Source organism: Corvus cornix, chromosome 1 (assembly GCF_000738735.6).
Source record: "Corvus cornix cornix isolate S_Up_H32 chromosome 1, ASM73873v5, whole genome shotgun sequence".
Lineage (NCBI taxonomy): Eukaryota > Metazoa > Chordata > Aves > Passeriformes > Corvidae > Corvus > Corvus cornix.
The window spans coordinates 17,391,299-17,417,705 of record NC_046332.1 but is presented as its reverse complement, the minus strand read 5'-3'; the positions used below and the strand labels follow the sequence as shown (position 1 = coordinate 17,417,705).

Here is a 26,407-nt window from a genome sequence, read left to right as displayed (position 1 = left end):
CAGTATCTGAAGGGAGGGTGTCAACAGGATGGAGCCAGGCTCTGCTTGGTGGTGCCAAGCAACAGGACAAGAAGCAACAGGCAGAAATGGATGCCCAGGAAGTTCCACCTGAACGTGAGGAAGAACTTTCCCGTGCAGTGACCGAGCACTACAACAGATTTCCCAGAGAGCGTGTTGGGTCTCTCTCACTGGAGATACTACCAGACCGGTCTGGACGCAGTCCTGTGCCACGTGGCCCGGCCTGCACCTGCTGGAGCACGGCGGTGGGCGCAGAGGCGGCGCAGAGGCGGAGCAGAGGCGGCGCAGAGGCGGCGCAGAGGCGGAGCAGAGGCGGAGCAGAGGCGGAGCAGAGGCGGAGCAGAGGCGGAGCAGAGGCGGAGCAGAGGCGGAGCCGTGCCCCGTGCCCGCCCCGTCCCGCCGCACTCCCCGGCCGCCGCCATCCCAACCCACCGACCCCACGGGCGCGCGGGGCGGGGCGGGGGCGGGGCGGGGAGCGACCAATGGCGAGCCGCTGAGTCCCGTGACGTCACCGCCATTACATAAGGGCGGCGGGTGCCGCCGTTGCCCCGGCGGTGCCGGCCCGGCCGCGCCGCCTGCCCGCCGGCCATGAGGGGAGGGCGGCGGCGGCGGGGCGGCGCCGTGGGGGCCATGGCCGACGGCAACGCTGACTGGATGGGCTCGCTGCCGCCCCCGCTGCGCTCCCTGCCGCTCTCCAACCTCGCCATCCCGGGTAGGGCGGCGGGGCGGGACGGGGTGTGCCGGGGCCGCCCGGGCGGTGGTAGGGGAGTCACCTCGGCCGCGGCGTCGCGTCCCCCGTAATTTAAGTGCTGAGGTGGAGGCTGGGGCGAGTGCTGGGGCTGAGAGGAGCCCTGTCCATTGCAGCAAAGAAAGGAGGGCGTAATCTCCCGTAAATACCGCTGTGAGACTTTAACCATTGACATGCTGCTTTCACTGCCTTGAGCAAAGGTAGCGGTGACCGCTGGAGGCCCTCCTGAACGTTTGCGGGTGCTTCAAGTAAGGCTGAAACCGGGTAGGGAGAAAGGCTTGGTTGCGCTGAGCCAACAGCTGGAGGTTCATCAAATGGAAGGTCTGTTGAGATGGGGCTCTGAGCAACCTGCTCTCGTGGAATGTGTTCCTGCTCGTGACAGGGAGCTTGGAACTACGAGATCTTTAAGCTCCCTCCCAGCCCAGACCATTATATGGTATGTTTTTTATAGCCTGGTTTACAGATAGATAAACTGATAAATGACGACAACACCAGATGACCTGAAATTTACTTTGGCTGATCTTCCATCTGTAAAAGGCAAAAAATACTCTTCCTTGCGAATGTCAACAGGGAGGTTTTTAGGGGTGGTTACTGTAGCTCCTTCTAATAGTGGATGTTAGACTCTGGTACAGGCTTAGTTTTCATTTTAGTGCTTTAGCTTGTCCACTAGCACTTTGGATATGTGTTGTAGCATACATACAGTCTCAAGCTGTGCCTGGGGAGGTCCAGGATGGACGTTAGGAAGAGTTTCTTCACAGAAGGGGTGATTAGACATTGGATTGGGCTGCCCAGGGAGGTGGTGGAGTCACTGTCCATGGAGGTTTTAAGAAAAGACTGGATATAGCACTCAGTGCTACGGTCTAGCTGGCAAGGTGGTGTTTGGGCTTAGGTTGGACTCTGATCTCAGCGGTGTTTTTCAGTCTAATCGATTCTGATTCTATATAGCAAACATTATGAGACACTTCCCTAGAAACAGTAACTTTTTGTGTCAGAGGTAACACAGCTGCTTCTCTACATGCTTCAAATACCCTTGAGAAGAGATGCCCTGTAGAGAAAGGGCTGTGTACCTCCTATGCACTGCTGTGTTACCTGAAGCAGAACACTTAAAATGACAGGTTTCAGTTAAAAGTGGTGCCCTTTCCTATCCTGATAGTAGCAAAAACATTTTATGTGACCCTGTTCTATTGAACAGGGAAGCAGGACAGAAAATAAGTTCAGTGTTTATGTAAGATTCAAACATCAGCAGACTGTGAAACTTCTGGCAAAGAAAGGCTTCTCTGTTTTAGTGAACAGTAATAAATCATCTTCTTGTTGGTGTAGCCACTTAAAGGCTGTGAAACTGCAGAATGTTATGGTATAGATTGCATTAGGTGCAATGCTGCTGTCACTTGCAAACATCATGCAACCAGCATTGCAGCAGAGAAAGCAAGTAAATGAGTGGTTGTTTCACTAATGCCATGGTGCTTTTAAAAGGGGTGATGCTTTTTTTTTTTTTTTTTTAATTTTTGCAGTACATGTTCATTTGTGATCAAGGTTGGTCTATCTCCCCCCCACTTTCCTGTATATACCTCATGCAACCTGCAAGCAGGCAAAAGATACTTTGGGTAGATTTTGGTCATTTTGATTACTGTTATTTTAGTCCAGTCATTATTTTGCTGAAGTGGGGTTTTGGTGTGGTGCTTGACAAAGCAACTTTTTTGAGCACCAGGCAGGTGTTCCTAGCAGTGTGCAATACAGGTTGCAGTTGAGGAATCTTTGCAGATGCTGAACAGCAATGAGGACCAGTGTTACCTTGAAAAGAGAGATGAAAGGTTGAATGAGAAGCATTTTTGTCTGTGCTTAATACCTGTGTGTGCATATGACAGGAGTGGCCTGCTTTTATCGATCTCGGGATACATTTGTTTTCTCCCCTGGAATGATGGAGTGAAATGGTTTTGATATGGGGAGTTTGTTTGTTCTCCCCTCCTACTCCTTGTCACCCTTTGTACATAGGATCAGAGATAGAGCTCCAGGAGTGGAAACCTTAGAACTTGTTTTAACTTGAAATAAAATCAGCACTCAAAATGATGCAACTGTTGTTCTATACTTTTTGCACTTTAAAGAATTGCAGCATTTAAAGAATAAAATTTTACCTTTCTTTAAGAGAAGAGCAAAATGATGGTATCATGGGCTATTTAAAGTGAAATAATTGAGAATGTACACAGAAAATAACTTCTTAGATTTAATTTATGTGCTAATGTGAGTGGGAAACTCCCTTGTATGTTGCCCAGGATGTCTTCATAGAGTTCTGCTTTATTTGCTGCAAACCTTTTGCTTTCAGAGCTGCTTGTTTTCACTGGCTTTAGAAAAGGTGGCTGTGACTTCTGAGGGTCCTTTTAAAGCTCCATTTTTCTATGATTCCATAATGGTGTGAAACACCTTACTGGATGGTAGAGAAGGTCATTCTTTCCTCAGTCCTTAGAACTGACTGGTAGCAAGCAAATAATGTTGAAGATGGGTATTAATGAGGTATATGGGGTGTTTATATGCTTATTTAACTCTGTGCTCAAAATAGAGAGAAACTTTGAAAAAGTCAAGGCCTTTCTCCAAAGCTTGTGTGCAATCAGTTCCCAGGTTTGGGCTTTTCTGTTACTTCTACTGGGAAAAACTAGCCAAAATGCTAAACCAATATAGTCTTAGGCAAGGAAAAGAGATGAGATTCCCTGTGCAATGTCATGAAAGGAGGGATCTTTTGCAATGAAAAATTGACAAATATCAAGTAACTAAAATGTCATCAACTTTACAAGCATACCATATAGTCAACAAAAATAACCACCCTCAACAAGTGATGACCTTGTGTGAAAGTCTAGAGGGTTTTCTCTTAATTGCATTTCACTAATCCTCTTTGGATGTGGGTTTAAAAATGAACCCTTAAACATTTTGATTGTGGACGTGACCTTTGGCAGGGTATGGTATAGCACTTGTTTAATCTGAAGCTGGTTTACATTAGAAATTTTTATGAAATCATAGCTGTGGTAGTTATTACTTTCTTTGGTCATCTTTTGATCTGCATCTGCTACTTTTCTTATTTCTCCATGTAGAAATGGAACACAAAAATCTGGAGTGCTCTCACTGATCAGTTTCCAAAGTAAATCATCTATTTAAAGAATTAGCTGGAGAAGCCTAGTTTTTCCTTGCTTATACTTGCATCCTGATAGTTGATAGCACCATGGTGTGTCTGGTTTATACTGTTTCATTTGAACTGCTGCAGAAATTTTTAGAAAGGCAAGCATCTTGATTAACTTGGTGTTAGAGTCTGAAGTCTCTGCATCTGAAGGTACAGTACCATTTTCCTGTTTCATCAAACTTTTACATGAATACTTGTATTAGAGCAGGTGAAACATTTTTTCTGTCTCAGTCTCCACTGTGTGAGGTGACGGTAAGCTCGTGCATTTTGGTTTGAGACAGCAAGGCAGTCTAGCAGATGTTAACTGCCAGCTATCAGTGTTTGTTTTTATTGAGTGTTTCATCTGTCTAGCCTCCAAGGTGCTGGATGAAGGTCATGAGCTGAAGAACAGGCAGTTCTGTGTTCCTTTGGGTCTTGGTAATAATACATTTACTTAATCCTGTCTGGACTATTCCAACTTTAAGTATATAAGAGCCGTGATGTAACAGGTATACTTGAAGTTTTGGATCAGTCTGTATCCCTTGATTGGTTCCTAGTTCTGGTCAGGACAGCTAGCTGTGAGTTTTTCCATACTGCTATTTTCTTTGTCTTCCAGAGAAAACATATGATGACTTAGGTAGGGATCCACTGCTGCTTGCAGGAGCACCCAGAAGAGTTATGGGTGCCCTTTTGTAAATAAAGTAAGGTAATCAAATGTCTCTTCTGTCCCCTGCCTTTCCTTCTCTCCCCCTGCAAATACAAATGAGTGAGTGTGTTCCCCAAGCTAACCTGGTGGGGAGGTTTTGTGTGGTGATAATGGTTTAGAGGCATTTTTTTATTTTGAGAAGTGGTTCTTGCCAGAAAAGCTGCTTTCAACAGCTGCTCATGGAGTTGGGCAAGCCCCAGGGTGGGTGCTGGACTGTGTGGGTGTCCCAAGGGAACATGAAGGTTAACCTGATGTGTCATGGTGCTGCAGATGTGGACAGGAAAGAACAACAGGTGGAATATGTAGAATATTGTATAATAATGTATGCAGAATAAATGGGTGATTGTTTTCTTTCATATACTTTGGCTGAAACATAGGCTATTAGTAAAAACAAAGCTTACTGGGCAACAATTAATTTGACTCTGAACTAAGCTGTTTGATAGAAGTTGCTGAAGAGAGCTAAAAGATGGGAAATTTGGGAAAAGTAAAATGTTTTACCTTAGCGCTTTGAAATGTGATACTAAAAAAACCCCAAACCTTACACCAATGGTTTTCTTCTGGAGTTTTTTAAAATTTTGAAATAAAGATGTTTGTGTTGTGGGTCAAACTTGATACATCTAAGGCTGGTTTGAAACAGTAAGGCAGCTTTTGCCACCAGAAGTCAGTTTTTCAGCCACTGGTACACCTAGAACCACATGTCACACTCAGCAGAGTGCTCTGCTGGTGTGGAACGTGCAGGCTGGGCAGGCTGCCTTTCCAGGGAGAGGCGGGGCAGCTCCCCACCTGTGGCTTCTGGTGGTGTACAGGGCCTCTTCTGTCATCTTCTGGTGATCCCATTGGTGTGTTCTTGCTTCCTCAGAAAGCACGTAGACAGCTGGCCAGAATTTAATTTCTAAGTCATGCAGAGCATTTGGAATGTGGGGCCATTCCTGTCAGCATCAGGTTGGACAACTGGTGAGGAGTTTCCTGTGGGATGCTGGGTTGTAGGTAGCCAGAGCTGACAGAAAAAAATGGGGTTTACAGTTCCGGAAGCATTTTTTTTGAACAGAGAAAATCATATTGGCCTGAACATGGCCAGAACAAGACCATATTGGTGACTTAGAATCGTTGGTAAAGTGTCTTGAACATGACTGTTCACTGATCTCCAAGGAGATATGTGTTCTTGCTCTTCTAAAATAGTAAATCTTTGCTGCTCCAAACTATAGCAGTAGTGAAGCTGCCTAACTCCCCCCTATGACACACACACTCTTGACTTTCTAGCCCACTTTTAAATAATAACTTCCCATAGCTCATTTATGGTAGTGTCAGTATGACTGGCCCAAAACTTCCCATACTACAATGTGCTGCTGTTTCTGCCCTTCTCTGAGAAGTTCGTCCCAAGAGCCTCAGTAGGAAGCCTCCTGATTTTGATTTAAATGATCAAAGTACTAGGACATTACCATCCCTGGAAAACAAAGCTTTACAAATACAGCTAGTAGGCAGTCTTAACAAGGAGCAGTCCTGCTGGCCAAGCCTATGGTTAAGCTTAAAGGAGGGATAAAAGGCATGGAGAGGTGTTGATGTGTTGATGACCTGCTGTGAGTGACTGAGTTGGTGAGTTGGACAGTGTGACATGTGCCAGGTTCATGAGGAACACCTGGAGGTGGTGGGGCCCTGAGCATCTTCTGTGCAGGATGCCATCTTCCCATCCACCAACTGGCCAACTGCTGTCCCAACAGTGTGACTGTTCCCCAAAAGCCCCATGAGCTGCTAGACTTGGAGCTGGCCAAGCAGAACCAAAGTGGTTCTGAAAAGAAGCAGCAGCACTGTCCAGTTGAGAGCTGGCCACTAGGCTCTCACTGGATTGGGTGGTTTTTCTCTTTGCCTGCGTGACTCTGAGGTGAGCTGCTGAACTTGCTAATGCTGTGATTTTCTTGTTTATTTGTTCGTGGGCTGGTGTGGACTGTGGACGTGCATGCTGAGAGGAGTGGTAGTGAGCTTGAGGCTGCATCCTCCTCCCAAACAGTACTCCTTTGGAGTTCTAATTAAAAGGATCATTGAATCAGCCGAACTGGCCATCTGTTGGGTTGAAGCTCAAAGGGAAGAAATATAAGATTTATGTTCTGATTCACCAAGCTTTAATTTCCCTCTCAATTTAGATTTCATCTACCAATGAATGAGGTGGTAACCTCACCATGAGTAAGTATGGTGATGTTGAGTATTTGTAAATGCAGAATTTTCTGAAAAGACATTTTATTACCTTGGTAGGCTATTTGATTGTAACAGCAAATCTCTAATATTTTTAGAGAGGCTGTTGAACTATCTGGACTCTTACACTGATAGAACATTTGATGGAAGTTGTTCCACTATTCTTAAGTAACCAAGATATGTTGGTTATGTCTTTTGTATGTCCATATGTGAGGAAGTGGTGTGGCGGACACCGGGTCTGTGCAGGAGTTCCCCTGAAAAGCCAGTTTTAGGGCTTCTCTTTTTAAAGAACTTATGTAATCTGTTTAGCCAAAACCAAATTACTCTTGAAATGCTGCAAAATTTTCTTCAGACAGTATATGAAGGTCCTAATTTTTTTTTTTTTTTTAATCTGGAAACATTTTCATTCTTCCTGTTACTTATTAAAATCTGTACCCTAGAGAGTGACTTAAGTGTGTCTGGTAAGTGAGTGCAGAACATACCAAAGTTTTACTTCAAATGGAGAAAACTAGTCATGATGTTAATATAAATGGTTGTTGTTCTCCTTCCATGTTGTGAAAGTTTGTTTGCCTGCTTTTCCAGAAAAGATGTTAAAAGAGGGAAAAGTACCATGTAATAAAAATTTCCCTAGAGCCTTCTCAACAGAGAATGAACCCTTGGTCCACTCAGTTCTGAGTAGTCACAAAAGAGGAGTTTAGGACTCTAAACTGAAGGGCTTTTTCCTTTTTGAGCATGTGGATCAAGTCAGGCTTTGAAATGGTAGAGACATAATGTGTCTTTCTTGCATTCCCATTGCAGACAGCTGAGATGGTTGATAAATGGGAAATCACTGCTAAATGGCCTTAAACTTTGATGGCAATAACTCCAACCAGTGCCAAAAGGATTTCTCCTGGCTGGAAAGACAAACAAACTACTCTGTGACATTGTGTCTGAGACAGTTTTAGGTTGTCTTTAAGCTCTTGCATCCCATTGCGCTGGCTGAAAGGGGCAATGGGGGAAATCAGGGTAGTTCTTGGATAGAGGGAGGGAGTTTTCCTAAGAGGATTTGGTCTGTACTAGGATTTGTCTTAATGGGACTGCATTAAGAATATCTAAAGGATTCTTGTAGGTTTCTTAAAATATAATCATCTCTATAGTTTTAGATAATTGATTATCAATAAGATGTTTCTTCTTTCTGCCTCATCTTCTTTTGCTAGACAAGTTAATGTGAACTATTTGATTTGCTTTTCATTAGTGATGAACTTTTAAGATGTTAATCTTCTAATAAGAAAATCTGGATTGTTAACGACCTGAATCCTGAGGACTTCTAGGCTTTGAGAGGCACTTTTGCTTATCCTATTTTTCCCTCAGTTTTGGCACACACAGGTTATCTGGTTTAAAAGAACATTTGTGGGGTAGCCTTGACTCGCTAGCACTTTAGATGCTGTGTTTTTGGAACTTGATTACTGTTTTTCTGCCCATCTTGGCTTTGTAATGCCTGCTGTGTCATGTGCAGTGGTGTGCAATGTGTGGGGAATGTACTTTGTCTAGTGAGCAAAGCTTGTGCTAAGAAGTTCAGCGTCACTACAGCTGGGGTGATTCTTTGGTCGTAAATGACCCTTTGATGCTTTTACGGGATGGGTATGTTTTGTTGACCTTGCTTCTTAGCTTCATGTTATGTTAAACATTTGTTTGTTGCAATTTTCATTCTGTTAGTATTCTATTCATGTAAAGACCAGTCCAACTTAATCAGATCTAGTTAAGCTTACCGACAGCACACTCTTCTGCCCTTGTGCTTTCATTTATTGCTTCTTGGTTGGCCAGATGTTTGTAGAAAGTGTCTTGAGCTGCTGGTTCTGACTAGTCTGCAGCCTTGGAACCAGGAAGGCTTGCAATATGTTGGGAGACATGCTTTTTATCCAAAAAAACCCATGAGTTTTTGTCTTGTTTTCGAGTGATTGGCAGTGCACAGGTATGTTCTATGTTGGAAAATCTCTGCACTCTGTATGCTGTATAGTCATATGTTTAATGTTCCATGAAGGTAAATTTACGAGGGGTTGGTGACATGATGCTAATCCCTGTCCCTCTGCTACAACTGTATTTGCAGGAAGTATAATGTGGAAACAAAAGATAATACCAAATGATACAGAATCATAGAATATGCTGAGTTGGAAGGGACCCACAGGATCATCAAGTCCAACTGCTGGCCCTGCACAGGACACCCCCAAGAGTCACACCCTGTGCCTGAGAGCATAGTCCAAACACTCATTGAACTTGGACGGGCTTGGTGCTGTGACCACTCCCTATTCCAGTGTTCAGCCACCATCTGGGTGAAGAATCTTTTCCCCAGATGTAGCGTAAGCCTCCCGACTCAGCTTTGTGCTGTTCTCTCAGAGTCCTGTCACTGGTCTTGAGAGTGAAGAGCTATAAGCTAGTATTTGTTGAAATAGAAGGCTTGATAACATTCTGTTGATGAATGTCATTTGTTTCAACTCCACCATTGGTTAATTTGACTATCTGTGAGTAAGTAGCATGACAAACAAACACACTGGGAAGTTAGATTTTACTGCAGATGTGATGATAAAAGGCTGCTTTCTAACAATTAGCACAAGGGCTTCAACAAAAAGTCATCCTGAATAGTGAAATACAATCTATTTAACATATAAATTGAATTGAAAAGTGAGCTCTTTAACATACAATTAACTTGAGGAATTAGTATAAGCAGAATAAAAAGATGTTTAAAGATATGAATGAAATTTAATCCACAGTTGCAATTACTGGGATAAAATTAAGAGGTCTATCTGTCATTTTAAATCTGGCGTCTGGAAGATACCTATATAATATTATTCTAACTATAACAGAGCCTTTGATAGTTAAATATCTGGGCATTTGATGGCATGTGAGTTCTGTCCTTGAAGCTGCCAGTCTTTGTCAGATGAAAGAAATGAGACTGAAATAGAGCAGCGGCTATCTGTAAGAGCTGCCAGCTGATTAGCAGTCTCCTAATTTTTGTCTTTGAATGTGCAGTCTCTTTCATGATTAAATTTAATGCTTGCTGCTTCATGCTGCACATCTTCACCCAGTTGGAAGCAATTGGCAAATCATCATCTCTTTGTTGTATTTTCTGTGCCTGACTTGGTTTTGGGAAGGGCTGAGCACCAGACAGATGCCATGTCACTGGAGCAGCTCGGTAAGGTTTGCAGTCTGAATGCTGATCCAGTCTCATCTACAGTAAGTCAGTGTCCTGCACGTGCAGGAACTTGCAGCAGTTCAGGCTGGGCTTGTGGCCTCTCATTAACACAAGGACAATGAAGACAAAGTTTCTTGGCTTTTCTGTGCCTTTTGACTTCTCAGTGTGTGAGGTGGAGGTTATAAATGCCTAGTTTTGTTAGTTGCTTTGTCCACAAGCAACAGTTTTAAGGAATAGCTTTACTGAATAGGGTGTTACTTCTATTTGAGATGTTAATTATCATCTGAAGTGTCTCACCTCAAGAATTCTTGAGGTTGTTTTTTCCCACGGCAAGTAAGTACTTAGCGTAATTTGAGGCAATGCACTTTATTTGTGTGGTGGGGAACACAGATGGTGAGGGATTTTTTACAAGTGGAAAAGACTTTACAGTGTATGTCGCTATGAGGGTTTTGTGGTTCTTGCTCTGTCCAGGAGCTGCCAGCCTTGTTGCTGTCACTGGGCAGTGTGGACGTACCTTCACACATCCTTGTGTTACATATGAATTGAGAATGTGCTTAGCAGCTCTTACACTGACCTCCTGACAAAATGGGGCTCGTCTGCTCCATCCTTCTGGTGTAGGCTCTGCCCTTTGTCTTTAAAGTTTTACAGATTTGTGTTGGTTTAGGTGATGCTTTTTCAAAAAGAAATCATGCTGTATCACATATATCAGCAACCAGCTTGGCTTCTGCTATAGCTACAGAACAGCAAGACTTTTTATGACTTTGGGGATAAAGAAAAGGAGAGCAGGGATTATTTTGACATCATGATGCAATCCGCTTAGCATGTACTTAATATCACAGCTAAGCTATATTAAAAGGCAGTGCCTGAGCTGGTAGTATATCACAGTGATCTTAAAGTAGGGCCTGGTGGATGATGTGGGTCTTTACCTTGCTCTTACCCCACAGCTCCACAAGTATCCAGTGCTGTTGCTTCAAGGTCTCAGTTTGGGGTTTTTTCCTGTTACCAGAGTTAAAACATTGTGGGTCCAGGTTTGGCCTAGATGTTGGTGACTGGCCTTTTTAAATGACCACTGAAGACCTAATTGAACTTCTGCTGTCTTTCCAGCCTCAGTACTGATCATAGAATGATCAACAGAATTGGTGATGCTCCCCTGCCCTCCTTACAAGGTGATGTGTTACCAACAGTGAAAAGGAGGATATGTTTTGCAGATGCTCCAGCTCATGTTCTACTTGGTTATGCCTAGGTATGCATGTTGACTTTGTTGTAGGAGAGAAGCTCCATATCCTAGGCTTTTAGCAGAGCCATGGGGCAGGATTTAATGGGATCTTCTCTAACTATAGAAGCATGTCACACATAGTTCAGTTGGCTGGGAAGGCATGCAGTTTTTAAACTATGTGTTGAAAAAGTTGCAATGTGCTGACTTGTTTTCTTTGATGTTGATTTCTAGTGCTAGGCTATAAATAGAATTTGGTTTGTGATAGTGCGGGGAGAAAATTGGCTCTCTCTATCCTTAAAAGTGCCTTGTAAGTGACAAACTGCAAAGGAAAGACTTTTGTGGCTATAGAGTGATCAGAATTAGGAAAATGAGTTGTTTTTTGGTTCAGATTTACTTAGACAACTCTGAAGTGACAACAATATATTTGTGGCCAGATAAAATTCTCGTTCCTTTGTAAGTCAGATTTATGAGTCTGACGAAGCATAATGGTGAGAGTGACTGCTATAGACAGGTCTCAAGAATGCTGCACTGTCTTAGTTAAAATGAAAATATTTCTTATGTCATTATTCTACAATGTTAAACCATCTTCTACAGTGAGCTAAACAGAAGAAGAAAGAAAACTTGATAGAACTAAGAACTAAGAAAGAAAACCAACCCAACAAAACAAAAGATTTCTTTGTGCAAAGTGACTAATTCCAAGGTAGAAGTCAAGCCCCTTGTTATTGAAGTCTACTTTCCAAATATTGTAGAAGCTTGAAAGATTCATTCTGCTGTACAGAGAGGTAGATGAAACTCAAATATCTGTAAACTACTGTTTAAAGCATCATATAGTTTCTGAAGTGTCTTCACGAGATGTTTGCTCCTGGATTTTGTTTGGGGTTGTGTGCTTGGAGATGGGGGGAAAAAAAAATCTAGGTATCACTCCACAACTAACAGCCACTTTGTAATGTAGTTTACTGGGACAGGTACTAAAAAGCTGCTTAAGCTGGCATCTTTGGTACTTCTCACTTCTGTTTAGAAGACTGGATGGAAAGCGGTGACAGAGAATCCACTTTTACAAATGCTGTGAAGAATTCATGAAGAGCTAGTCAGAATTAGTGCTCATTTGTAAAGCTTTAAAACTAACCTTCACACTGCCTCTTCACTGCTTTTGAACTAGTTGAAATCCATGGAAACAGAGTGCATTTAAGGTTGTTGAGAAATGATGTTTAGTTTATGCACAGTCTGTTCTTTCATCTGGATTAAAAATGCTGACAAGGTAATCCAGTTAAGATCATAATCTTGTTTGTAGCTCTGATCTTGCATCACAAGAAATGCATCACTGTTCATGTGAGCACTGCTACACAACTAAAAGATTGGGGTAAAGGAGGCTCTGAATGCCTCAAATGTTATTTTGAATATGAAAAATTAGGATTTTAAAGAGTTGCAGACTGAGGTAGAGCAGGAAATTTGAGAAAAGCATGATCCTAGAAGCAGGGACAAGCATGCAGGAATGTAAAACATAGGTGTCAGCAGCACAGTGCAGCGTCACGGTACCCTGGGGCACCTGGAAAATGAGCTGCTTGGGTGAAGATGCTTTCTCTGCACTTCAGCAAGTGGGTCCACAGGGAGCAGGTGGGGTTTGGCTTAATGGGCAAACTCTTGTCTCCTGTCCTGAAGACAAAGGGTAGCAGGGCTTTTACAGCTCCTATAGTGTTTTTGCTGGCTGGAGCTTCACAAGGAAGGTAAGCCTGGAGCAGCTGCAGCTTCTTGGCTTTGCTGGTGCCTGGTGGAAGTGATTAGAAATCCCTGGTAAACCCCAGTCTGTGGTGGATCAGCTTCTGCCAGTCTTTGCTTTCTGCTGTTCTGGTACAATGCAGACATACACTGTCTTCTCACTCTTTGTTCTGTTACTGACTTGGCTAAGGCAGGGATATTTCATTGACTCTGAAACTTTTCTTTTGGAGTTTTGTTATTTCACAGGTTTTTTCCCCATTAACTACTGAATTTTCAGTTGGAGGTTTTTTCTAATAAGTAAAAATTTTATATTGGAGATGCAGTTTCTCTGCCAAGGTACAGATTGTGTTACAGGGGCTTTTTGGACGTGCATTATTTTGGTAGGGATTGGTGATTTTGATTGTTGGTTGTATTTTTTTGATGAACTTTCTGTTCACCATACCTGTGGTCACTCAAAAGCATGCCAGGTAAAAGACACGTTCATGAACTTGTTTAACATGAGTTTGGTATCTATCCATGCTGTAACTGGTGGTGCGTTCAATTGTTCCACCTCTAAGGCCAGCCAGTCATTGCCCACTGTTCAAACTACTAATCATTTATCTGCCATCTTGCGGCTAAAGTGAAATGTGCTGGTAAGGCATGTACAGGTGCAGATCCCTCAGTCCATTACATGAATAAAGATACCTGTTCCAGGATGTTTGGTGTATAAGGTCATGGCTAGATTTACCAGATAGAATTAAAGTTTAGATTCTTAAAATGAATCTGGAGTCTCATCCTAGATTAGTCATGTACCAGGCTCTGGGAAAGCTTTGGGGGTTGATTTGTAGTTTGTAAACGAAGGAAGGTTAGAAGGAAGTTTCCCGTTACCACAAATGTCTGTTCTGTAGTGTTCAGGGAGCACTGAAATTGGGAGCTCATGCAAGAAAGCAGTTCAAACTGAGAACCTTATGCATAACTCGTAACACTATCAGGGAAAAGTAAGGTGTAAAGAATAGTCTGAAGGACTCACACATGAGCATAACTCTTCTGCAACCCTGCCATATGCATAGGACTTAGTTCCGTTTTCAGGGCACATGGGTATATGTGTTTTGGGAGAGTCACTTTTTCTAAAATTAATTTTTCTTGGCTCTTTTTCTAGGATCACATGATTCTTTCAGCTACTGGGTTGATGAGAAATCTCCTGTGGGACCAGACCAAGCAACAGTCATCAAACGTTTGGCCAGAATTTCCTTGGTTAGAAAGATCATGAAGAAATGGTCAGTGACTCAAAATCTAACTTTTAAAGAGCAGTTGGAAGGTGGGATCCGCTACTTTGATCTTCGTGTATCTTCCAAACCCGGGGAAATAGGACAAGAGATTTACTTCATACATGGCTTATTTGGCATCAAAGTATGGGATGGGCTGAAGGAGATGAATGGTTTTCTTGAGCAGCACCCCAAGGAAGTAATCTTCTTGGATTTCAATCATTTCTATGCCATGGAGGACAGCCATCACCACTTCTTGATCAACAGGATCCACTCAGCATTTGAATCCAAACTTTGTTGTGTTGAATGTGTAGAATATGTGACACTACTGTACATGTGGGAGAAGAAACACCAGGTAGGGAAAGGATGCTTAATGTTTTTCAAACCCAAAATGTTAAGACTTTAAAGAGACAAGCTTTGTGTAGTTCCCACTCACAGTATTGGACCAAAAATGCTGCTGATGGTCAAGTTAAAGCCCACTAGGGCCTTGTTTATGTAGTGTGCGTGTTTTCCTCTATTTACATGAAGCTGTGTATCAACTCATCCATGGTGTGGTGTAGTGGTTTGGTCTAAAATATTCATTACTGTTTATCTTCTGTGAGATAAGAATTAGGAGAAATGCAAAGCAGGCACCAAACTTGAAAGAATATAAAGAAGTTTATTAACAGACCTAAAAGAAGAAAAAAAAAAATCATACCACACCTTCAGAACTCTTCTCCTCCCCCCATCTTCCTCCCTTCTCCCACTGACAATGTAAAAAGACAACCCTTGAGATGTTCAGTCTGTTTACCACTTCCATAATAACCTTGTTCAGTCCATTTAGGAAGAGGAGTCTCTCTTGCCCATGCTATGAAAACAGTATCACAACGAGACAGCCGCCCAGGTTGGTTCTCTGCTCGCATGCGAGTCCCTTCCCCCCCCGACTTACAGCTTTTCCCACAACTGCTTTTGAGGGTCCACTGTTGAAATTACTGGGGTAGAAATTTAAGGTTGAGCTGTTCAGAAACAAAAGTTCTCTTCACCCATCTCTGGGAGCATTTCATCTCTAAGAACAGAGGCCCTTCTCCTTCCCTGGGAGCAAAGGGTCTTCCTCATCTTCATCTCTAGGACTATCTCTGGGAGCATCTCTAGGAACTGATGTTTTCTCCTTTTCCATTTGGAGCAAAAGTCCTCATCGCTTCCATCTCTCCCTGTTCAAACTTCTCATGAAATTACAGCTGCATCAGCATCTGCCTATCTCAGCGCAGGTGCTTTTGCTCACAAGTACAAGTTGAACGCTCCACCCCCCATGCCTTCATGAAATTACAACGGGTACTCTGATACATCATAGCTTTACAACAGAATTTCAGCTTTAAGCATCTCCTCTTTCTCTTCCCTCAGGTTTTCAGCTCTTCACGCACTAAAAGGGTTAATGTCACCTAGGCCTTGCAGCTGGAATGAAGCTTATTGCTGTTGGTCACATGCTCTTTGCTGGACAGTGGTGCAGCGTCAGCTGAATCTTGGCCACAGTGGAGGGGAGGGGAGCTGAGCCGCTCTGGCTGCCCACAGCAGGGCTGTGGGAGGGGTTCCGTGGGTGGAACAGGGCCCATCAGCTCCAGGATGGCTGTGGCCCGGCCCCACACAGGGCCCGCAGCCACCTGTCCCAGCACCGGAAACAAGAGAGAGAGAGACTCTGCCTCAGAGTTTCCTGTTCTTAAGTGTGGATCACAGAGGTGGTCACAATTTTAAGTGGCTCAAAGAATTGTCCATATTCAAACTGGCCAGCTGATAGGTTCTGTCAGGTCAGGTCACAGAGGAAGCTGTAAGCACCCCTTTGCAAGAACATCACTTCCGGGACTTTGCTTGCTAACCCATGACATGTGGCCAGTCTGTGTCCTGCTCCCAAGCATGTTTGTTAAATAATTAAACTGTAGTATCCTTGGAGCTTTGTGCTCTTCACAAATGGTTTTCTCTTCTGGAAGGGCATGTAGTGCAGACTTGTGTTGGTGAGGATTTGATTAGCTGTTGTCTTTCTGACTAGTGTGAAGCATATCAGCTTTAGCATGACTATGGTATGGTGCTGAATTTCTTACCTCCTTTGCAGCCATCCAGATCTGCAGAGGTGAGGTTAATGCCTCTTCTCTGTGGTAACTGCTCCCAGAGGTACATGAAAATTGAGAACCGGAAAGGGTTTCAGCTGCAGCACATGGTCTTAAACTGGAAATGAGGCTTTGAGGAATTGTTCTGAACTGATGCTGTCAATACTAGGGTTCAAAATGAATCTTGTATACAAGTGGGTATTAATAAAAAGTGTTGCCTCTTTGTGCTGTAGAGAAGCACCTTACAAGGTATAAAATACTAACTTTGGATTTGACAGTTTTGCTGACAGCAGGACTGGCTTTGGCATCTCATGCAGCAAGTGTGAACACGGTGCCAGTATGCCAGTCATGTGCCAGTCAGCCCAGCACACTTTAGCCTCTTAGGAGGTGCTCAGAAGATGACAAAACTGCTAAAATCCTTAACTTCAAGTACAGCTACAGTATTTTCTGACAGTAAGAATTTGCAATGTATTTAAGCTGAGCTCTTTAAATGAAAGAGGCAACTTTGTCATTTTAAATGGATAATGCTTAAAGCCTGAAGCAATCCTGTCCTCAAAGCTGAACAAAATGATCTCCATCTCCTTTGGCAATAGTGCAACATATTTACTGACACTCATGACTCAAGAGCAGCTTCTTTTTGTTTGGTCCTCTTTTCACTGCTACACTAGCTGCAACAGTACTGTGTGAACACAAACCAATGCAACAGCCTGTCCAAATAAAAATATAGTAATTGTGATTTTTTTCTTTTGTTTTTTATTTTTGTTCTGTTAGGTTCTCATATTTTACCACCACCCTTTATATCAGGAATATCCCTTCCTATGGCCAGGTAATAAAATGCCAGCACCATGGGCTAATACAACTAATGTGCACAAACTGCTACAGTTCCTGGAGACCACACTTGGGGAACGAAGTCGTTATGGGGCTTTCCATGTATCTCAAGCAATTCTCACACCTCGAGTGAAAACGATTGCACGGCATCTAATTCGTGGTCTGAAGAACACACTTGTTCATAGGTAAGGACTTGTCTTGATTTTCTCAGTTCTTTACTTAATACATCTCGTGTTGAAAGAGCCACTGAGCTGGCAAGAAACTAGGAAACATTTGCTTAGGCTTGCTAAAAGCATGCAGCTTTGCTCATGTTGTTCATGAGAGATATTTACAATCATTAAAAATAAAGAATTAGTGAAAATAATTAAGTCACAGGATGTATATGTGTTTCCTTGTAAGTGGAACTTTTTCTGAATATTATATAATTTTGTAAAATGTGGGATGGATGTGTGGCTTCAAAGCAATAATTCATTTCAAGCTGGCTGAAGTGGAATTTAGGGGGGCAAAAAAAGCTTGTGCCACAGAGGAAAATTGCTTATTTCTGGACTCAGTTTTGCATTTGTCCATACAAATGTCTCAGTAATTTCGGTAACAGCCAGAGATGTATGACCTAGGACAGTATTTTACCTTGTATTTTTAGGGGGTGGGGAGGAGGCTTTCCAAAAACTAGATTCACCATTTGGCTTTTTTTAATACCACTGACCATTGTACAATTAATTTGCCTATAAGTAAGGTCGCTGTAAGAGGGTTTTGCTTTGATTAGCACAGAGTGCCAGTGATTTTTAATAGCATTAACAGCATGAACAGTATAGTTCCATATGATTTATTTTATGCAATTATTACCTTGTAGCCCATTTGCTAAAAATTACCTGAACTGTGAAAGTCCTCTTGGATATTAGGAAGAAATTCTTTACTGTGAGAGTGGTGAGGCCCTGGTACAGGGTGCCCAGAGAAGTTGTGGATGCCCCATCCATGGAAGTGTTCAAGGCCACATTTGATCGGGCTCTGAGCAACCTGGTCTAGTAGAAGGTATCTTCTACCTTAGGGGGTGTTGGAATGAAATTATATTTAAGGTCCTTTCCTACCCAGGCCATTCAATGATTCTGTGAATAAGGGAATTTCAGGTTGGGTATAAATCTGTGAATTTTCAGTCCCCGTCCTGTTTCGAGGCGTTCATGTGGCACACCCACAGTCAGACCGCGCTGCGGGCTGGGTTCGGTGTCGGTGGCCGCGGCTGTGCCGGCCGCGCTCGGCACCAGGTGGCGCTGGGGGCCCGCGAGCGGCCGCGGGTCCCTGAGCGCCGGCGCCCTGCGGGCATCCGCGCCAAGGCCGGACGGAATTCCTGGGCCAAAACTAACAGAGGACCGTCGCATTTCGTGGAATGGGCGAGCAGCTTCGTTTCAAGGGACTCCTGGCACAGATCTGTGCTGTAAGCCACTGTTACTGGGAAGCCTGCGTTCAATCCAGCCCTTTCCCTTATCCTTACCACTCGTTTGAAAGTAAACTGAAAGTTGCAAATAGATGCTGCAGTTTGCATAAGCATGATTGCTTGTGTGCATTTGCACAAGCTAGCTGATATGCAAATCTGTCTTCGCAGTTTTATGTAGATGCCTGCCTTCTTGTATGGAAATTTTGCCCTGAATATGAATATTTAAGTGTTCTTGAGGTCTTGCTAAAGGAGAAATGTGCAACAGTCACACTTAGCTGGCTGAAGTCTGGTGTGTCCCCTGGCAGTAATTACGCCTTCACTCATGGTTCTTGATAAGACTTTTTTATTGTCCTGATGCAGCAGGAGTGGAGTGTTTTTAAATTTTTTGGTTTTGCTTTTTTCTCTTCATCATCCTGTTAACTAATATGCTAGCATACCATCTTCTCAAATAGTGTATACATGTTACAGGAGTAATCTAAATAATGCTAGCATATTTAGCCATTTGTGTCTAACTGCTGAAAAGCCTGGTGTTTCATGTTAGAGTGCAAAAAAGCTGGTGCAGACTCCTGACTTGCACTGTGTCCAAGAAGTTACTTGAAATTTCTCCCCATGGTAGAATTTGTAACTTGATTTAACTCAGTTCCTGACACACCTCCCCTTTCTCCAGTTATAGTGATGTATAGCAGGATGTTCAACCCCTGTGGAGCTGACAGCTTCATTCTAGGTTTGGTTTCCCTGACCCCATTGCTCTGGGTGGGTCTGGAGGCTGGAGAGAGTTTGGGAGAAATGCAGTCTGCTGCCTCCAACAACTTTTTTCCCTACCCACCTTGAGGCAGAGAAGAGCAGGGGAACATCTTGGGCCAGGTACAGCCTTGCTTTGTGTTACACTGAAGTCTGCTGTGAAATTGAGCATTTGACTTAACATGTGCTTGGGTGAAAACAAACCAGGGTGGAGAAAACTGTAGTGCAGTGTTAAATCCTGACTGCCCGGTGAATATAGAGGGACTGCTGATTTGGATTGATGACTGACCAATATGTCTGTGATAGCTCATGACCACGTGCTGTGTTAAGCACTCATCTCATCAGCCAGTTGCATTTAGGGTAACAGCCAGGACCTGATAACAAATATGAGATAATATATTTTGTAAACAGCATGGTGTTTGAATTGAGTAGAGTATGTATAGATAAGTGCCTCTTTTAAAATGTTTAACTTTCTTTATTTCAATTTCTTTAGGAATCTGCCCATGATTTTGAATTGGGTGAAAGCACAGAAGCCTGGTGTTATGGGTGTTAACATAATTACATCAGACTTTGTGGAGCTGGTTGACTTTGCTGCTACAGTTATTGCATTGAACGACCTCCTTTTAGAAGAGGACGAATCTGCAACTTAAATCCTGATTGCTGTGCTCCATTTGTGCTCCTTAGTGGACATCTTTGAACTGTGCTAAATGTTTTACTTGTCAAGTGAAACCTATTGTAATCTCTCTTTATGAAAAAAGTTTCCTAGAGGAAACGTGGTTAAACATCCCGTACAGCCAGGTCCCTTCTCCTGGTGTCGTGTGGACCTGAGTGAATCACCGCGTGCTGTGTGAGTGCTGCTGCGTCTGTCTGTGTGTGTGTGCTCTGTTTGGCTGAGCTGTGCACACATCTGCTGCAGACAGGGGCTGGCCTCTGGAGCAGATGTACCCCATTGTGGTGCACATCTCCCTGGTGACCGTGCTCCCAGCACCCCTGTGTGTGCATCCTGCCCACTTCCCATGGCCAGGGCTCACGCCAGGGATCGCTGCTGATCCCGTGGCAGCGTGACCAGGCTGGCTGGGGCAGCATTGTTCTTGGGCCACCTCAGGCATGGCTGGGCTCAGCTGGAGGCTGCTGCTGTGTTCATTATGCTGTTTTAGACACTACCTCTGACTTACTTGAGAAGACAATACTGCTGTTGTTCAGGGAGAAGCTGTTAGCACTGTTAAATATCCAAACTGTCCTTTGGGCCTCAGAGGTGAAGGCTTGGCACAATCTTTCTTCTCTACCTCTTATGTTACTTTTTTACTTCAGTACATTTATTGCAACCGTGTTTAAGTGTGTTTCTTTTGGCATTAATTTGGAGAATATTTCAGTCTTCAAATTTTGAGGTTTAGAACTCAAGTCTGAATTCCTGTGTCCTGTGACATACAGGAAGCATTAATTTTCCTGAATTCCTGGGACATTTAGGAAACCACAGCATAACCTTTCTCTTTTACCTGTTGGTCACTTGGGTTTTTTTAATCCATTAGTTTTTCTTCGGGGAAAGTCTCTCACCCAGGCAGCCCTTCTCTCAAAGGAGGGTGGGCCAAGTGGGGGCTTGCTCAATATTCTAAGAACTGGAGCTGACAGGGACTACTCAAAGCCCAAATACTGGATCACCGGTTTGTGATGGGACAGTGAATTCTGCAGTCCAGCCTGAAAGTTGTGCTTGTAGACAGAGAGCCACAGCCATTAACGGAGACATTTCTCCAGCCTTCACCTGCTTGTGACAGAGTAAGCAATAGTCACACAAGCACAGGCAGGTGTCAGTACTGCTTCTTTCTGTAGTCATACTCATTTTTGTGCTGGTTCACAGTGAAATGTGACCATGTGTTTGAGCCAATGCAATCATACGTTGGTACTTATCAGCACTTAATTTACTAGCTGATAGTATCCTATGGTCTGATTTATCTTCATTGTGGCTTTGTTTTTTTTAAAAAAGCACAAAAGGGACTGAATAGCAGATACTTCTCTGCTCAATCATCTTCCTAAAGCAAGATTGGTGCTTTAGTGCACCAATTGCACTAAAATTGTGCAATATTGGTGCACTAATTATTCACTGATTATGAATTTGTATTTATCTCTAAGCTTATTTATTATAGACTGGATTGTCTTTATACATATTTTATTCAAAGGAAAAATGAATCTCCAGATTTATTATTTATTTTGTTGTTTTATCCTGTATCTGCCATCATGATCTAACAGCTGTGAAAAAATCCCAACTTTATTTGTTTGCTTGTCACAACTCAGGAGAAGTTTAAAGGTTTGCAAACCTTCCATGTGAACCTTGGCCGAGTTCAGAGCAGACTGTAATCTGATTTATCTGTTGTTTGCATGGCTTTCATTAGAGTTCCTTGAATTTTTTTGACTGAATCATTTCTTGAAGGGAGTTGAGAGTGGGGGAAGTGCCTGTTATTCACTGTCTTTCTCCTTTCCTCTTGTGTTTTAGTGATAGGGGACAAGTCATAAAAATCAGGGTTTGGGAACTGTGCTCAAATTTCTAGTTTAATGCTTCCTTTTAAAACCACAGCAGAAGGTTTTTATTGGGGTGTTGTTGTTGTTGTCGTAATTGTCAGAACCTGTTTTGAACAGTTCTGTTCAGTCTGCAAGTTTATTTAAAATACCTGGATTTTCCTTAGCGGAATTGTGTTTACTATTTTATCTGTGGCCCCAACTGAAACTACACATGGGTTTGGTTTCAGTGGTTTTCTTCTGCAAATTGTCTTAGTGCTCAGAGCCCAGTTGGGTAGAGCATGGTGTTAACACCAAGGTTGTGGTGTGGGCCATTCACTTAAGAGCTGCACTCATGACCCTCATGGGTCCCTTCCAACTCAGAATATTCTGTGATTCTGTAACTTGGCTTGAATGCCAGTGAGACAGAAATAATACCATTGCAAGGTTCCCTGCAGAACTGGAAGACAAAGCAAGGTGAAGTGAGTATGCTGTTTGTATTTGACCTTTAATCTATTTTGTACTGTGTGTGTATATATATGTGTGTGTGTATATATATATATATGCCTCAAAAGAGATTTATTTGGCTTAACCAATATTTGTGTGTGCACAGTAATGACTGTCATTAGTCCTTCTGCTGTATTTATCTGAATAGAGATGGGATGGGCTCAGGGCTTTGGTTAGATATTTTTAAGTGCAAACTCTAAAGTTTCTCTAACATATTTGCTGTTAGCTCTTGCCTCTTGAAATAGAAAATAACATGCTGGGTGTTAAGAGTGTTAGCAGAGGGAAAATAAATGGAAAATAGATTTAGTATTAATGGTTAAGTATGTGTGGGGGAAAATGTTTCTGTAAGTTTGGCCTGTCAGAAGAGACTCGTGTCATTTCAGAGCAGTACTTGGTGCTGTGCTTCCACTGTGAGGAATCTAATGTTCTCAAATGGTGAGTTGGGCAATTGGCAGGTAACTCTTGTCAGTGACATGACATCTCCCTTGGCCTACTCTGAGCATCGTTCATGCTGGTGTTTAGAATTGGTCCTAGGGTTGTCCTAAACCATCCTAACTAAGCAGTGTGAACTACCTTTAGTCCGTTCTGTTACACAGAGCAAAGCTATCCATATAATAGGCTTATCTTGCTTGCTCAACACCAAAACACATCCAGACTTCCTCATGCCTTGCCAAATGGATCTCATCTAGGCTTGGACTTTGGCCTGTGGACTCTATTTTCCAGCATTGCAAAATTAAAAGGTGAGCTGGGCAGCAAGGGAGGATCAAGGAAGTAGGGCAGTAGTTTGCATCCAGTGTCCACATGGAAGGTGTGGCAGTGCTTAGCCCAGTTTTGGGCAGCACAGTGGAGCAGGTCTGGCAGGTGAGTGACAGCGCTGCAGCTCACACTGGCACACTTGGCCAAGTCTGGCCCCTGAGCAGTCTGCCCCTGAGATTAGCAAATAACAGCCTGCAAGGTCAGGATGTGTGAACTTGAGGAGAACGAAGATGAGTATGAGCACAGGAGAAGGCTGGGGGTTCTTACTGCTGATGTAGACGCACATCTGGTGAATACAGTGGTTTTAGTCTTGCTTGTATATCCCCAAAGCTGTAGAGTTCACTTTTAAACAGGCTGGGTAGAAAACTTCCTCAGAAGAATTGTTCTGACCTCTTGACCATTTGGTAGGTGCTGGGAGAGGAGAAGTCAGAAAACAAGCATCTGCTCGAAGCAAAGTACTTAAACTGTGTATTCTTGAATAATTACACATATGGTTTGTTATTAAAGATTCAGGTTAGTTATACACTGTGTTATGACTATTGTTTCTCTTCCTGGTGTGCAGTCCCTGAATGCCAAGCACACTGGTGGCATTCCTCTTCTCGCACTGATTGCTGCTATGTGCAATTTAAGGGCATATTTGAGGCACAGGAGACCTCTGTGTGTATCCCTGATGGGAAGCAGTAGGGAGATGTTTGTTATGGAGCATCTACAAGTTTTTAGCCTCTTATTGTGTCCCGTAGATGAAAACAAAAAAGAGTTAGTACTAGATTTTGCAGACTGACAATCTGTTGGCTTCTTACTTGGGGACTACTGTCATAATATATTGAACTGCATAGGGAAATGGTGGAGTCATCATCTCTGGAAGTGTTCAAAAATGTGTGGATGTGGCACCTGAGGATGTAGTTTAGTAATGAAAACAGCAGTGATGGACTTGATGGTCTTGGAGGTCTTGTCTAACCTTAACAATTCTGTGATTCAGAGCAGAAATGCTGACTGCAAAAAGGCCCATATTCTGTTAAACGGCCTCTTTGGAGGAAAGAATAATGGGGAAATGCTGCCTTAGCTCCTAGCACATGCTGGGTTTTGATGTTGTTGGTATCAACTTAGCTGAATGTTGGAGTTTAAAAAGCTGAATTGTAAGGTTGAAGAAGCACTTTTGAGCAGGGATTTTGGTTCAAACAGAAGCAGGACTTCTGCCAAGATGCTTGTCTCTTCTCATCTGGCTAAGCCTTTGGAAATACTTTCTTTGCATACTTGTCTCAGGTGTCAGAGTTCATTGATGTATCATTTAGCAGACATGGGTTTAGGACTTAAATAGAGATAGAGGACATGGATATTTTGATTTAGAATTGGGTTACCTATGGAAGTCTGACTGAGCATGTGTGACTTGAGGTTTACTTGAATATGCAGTATTTAATATGATGTCCATATGCTGTTTTCATAATACTTTCTTCTTGACTTGAACACATATTTACCAATTCCTAATAAGCAAATTTTTTGGTCAGAGAACCACTGTTTGGGACAAAACTTCAGCAAATTTTCAATGCTTGTTAAAGCACAGAGAAATTGTCTAATGTGAGGACCAGAACTGACTCAAAAATTCATTTGAAGTATAGATCGGGTCTAAATGCAGTCCTTTTGGCAGTGGGAAATAAGATTTTTCTTTTCTTCTTTGACAAATTCTTATTCCAGCTTTGGTTTTTAGCTCAACAGATGGGTAGAAGAGCCAGAGCATATGGTGAAGAGCAAATAAATTTTATGCTAAGGACATGTATGTAGGACTAACTGTGGTAAGAGTATAGTGATTTACTTACTGACACCTTTAAGGGTAATCCTATTAGCTCTTTGGTGTAGGTTTTTAAATCAGTCTCTATTTTGTATTAAAAATAATCAGTCACACTAATTCAATACATCTGTTCTGTTGAGTGTGTTTACTTCTGTATGTGTATTTATTTCTCCACAAGTCTTATCAAGTAAACTTTTAATTGTAGGGACTGGAATAGGAATGTCAGCTTTAGAACAGTGTGCTGAATCTGCTTATGTTGTATCCCCGAATATTTATGTATTGTGTGTTGTCCATTTAAACAGTACTTCTCTTACCCTTTGTTAGACCTATGATACCACCTACATTGAACTGCAGTGTATTCTTAATTTTGAAAGAAGTGTTGATCAGCACATCCTATATAAAAACAATTTAGATGGTTCTTTGATTTTTCTCAATGTCAAATGTATTTTCCAGATGGATTTTTTTATTTATACTGTGGAAGGATGCAAAGGGGGGACCAGGTGAAGAGGAGTTATGAATTCTCAGTCTTTATTTTGTGCAGTTTGTCTTCTTTTTGCAGTTTGTGCTTTACCCATCTGTCCAATTCAGTTTTGTGAAACCAGGATGCCTCATCTGAACTGCAAATAAATTTGGGGTTTACATCTGTTTCTTCTGCTTTATATCGTTGGGGGTTTTAATCCTGAAAATAAAAAGTACAACTCGAGCTAATCATCTTTGATGTGTGTTCTGTACTGCTGACTGTTTTGATATGTGATGATTACATCATGAGTCAACCAACATCGGTTGAGCTCAGTAATTTCTCTGATGCAGAATGGTGTAATTGAAGGTGGGTATGGGGTTTTTTTTGAGGTGCTCCATCTTTCTGCACCTGTGTCCCCTGAGTAGTCAACATCCAGACAACATCCTTTTTTTTTAGGATGTGCTGACTACTTCTCAGTGCAAGTAGTAGTGCAAAGTGATTAGAAATCAGGGTGTGCTTGCACTTGTGTGCACACACAGCTACATCTTTGCCTGACTGCACTGGGACAAAAGCCTACTAATCCATGGATCCAGTTCTATCCTGGAAGGCAGGTACAACTTCTGTGCAGCCTCTACTGCTGTAATATAGGTGATGAAGCTCCATTGTAACACTTAAACAGGAAACAAAGCATTGATAATGATTCCTGGAGCCTGGGCTAATGTTGGATGCTTGTAACCCAGTGAGATCAGACACACCCTTCTTTTGGGTTGCTTTCAGTGCGCCTGTCTTGAAGATGTGGAAGTACTAGGAGTGTGGACAGGGGGAGAATGGCTGGCCCTGATTCCCTCATGTTTTCAGACAGTGGTGGCTGAGGGGGAGCTATCTGTAGATTTTTTTTTTTTTTTTTTTTTTTTAATTGCAAAGTTAGAGCTGGGAATTCTGAGCTTAATCACTACCTGTTGTCTCAGACATCGAAGTAGGTGTTTGCAAACCAGCCTTCATTAGCAGTGACTCACACAAAGCTAACCATTGGTGTCAGTAATGTCTACAATGTGCTCTAGGGAGGGAGTGTGCCACTCGTTTTTTTCAGAGTATACCTATGCAGCACGAGTCTAAAGTGACTGGCATAAGCTGCCAGTGTGTAAAAAGTTAATGGTTAAATAGCTTGGAGCGGCAGTGTGAC

General features: G+C 42.7%; 1 protein-coding gene across 2 annotated transcripts; it reads left to right on the top strand.

Moving 5' to 3' along the window:
* Nucleotides 1-585: 585 nt before the first annotated feature.
* PLCXD2 (phosphatidylinositol specific phospholipase C X domain containing 2) lies at nucleotides 586-25,472 on the top strand. 2 transcript variants are annotated; one of them, XM_039557438.1, is made up of 4 exons: nucleotides 586-730; nucleotides 14,044-14,504; nucleotides 16,999-17,240; nucleotides 19,719-25,472. In XM_039557438.1, exons 1-4 carry the CDS (start codon nucleotides 607-609, stop codon nucleotides 19,873-19,875), a joined length of 984 nt encoding a protein of 327 aa, XP_039413372.1. In that variant the 5' UTR covers nucleotides 586-606; the 3' UTR covers nucleotides 19,876-25,472. The 2 variants fall into 2 exon arrangements, with proteins under 2 accessions (XP_039413372.1, XP_010394141.1); XM_010395839.4 differs by lacking the exon at nucleotides 586-730 and adding an exon at nucleotides 11,077-11,216.
* Nucleotides 25,473-26,407: the final 935 nt, after the last annotated feature.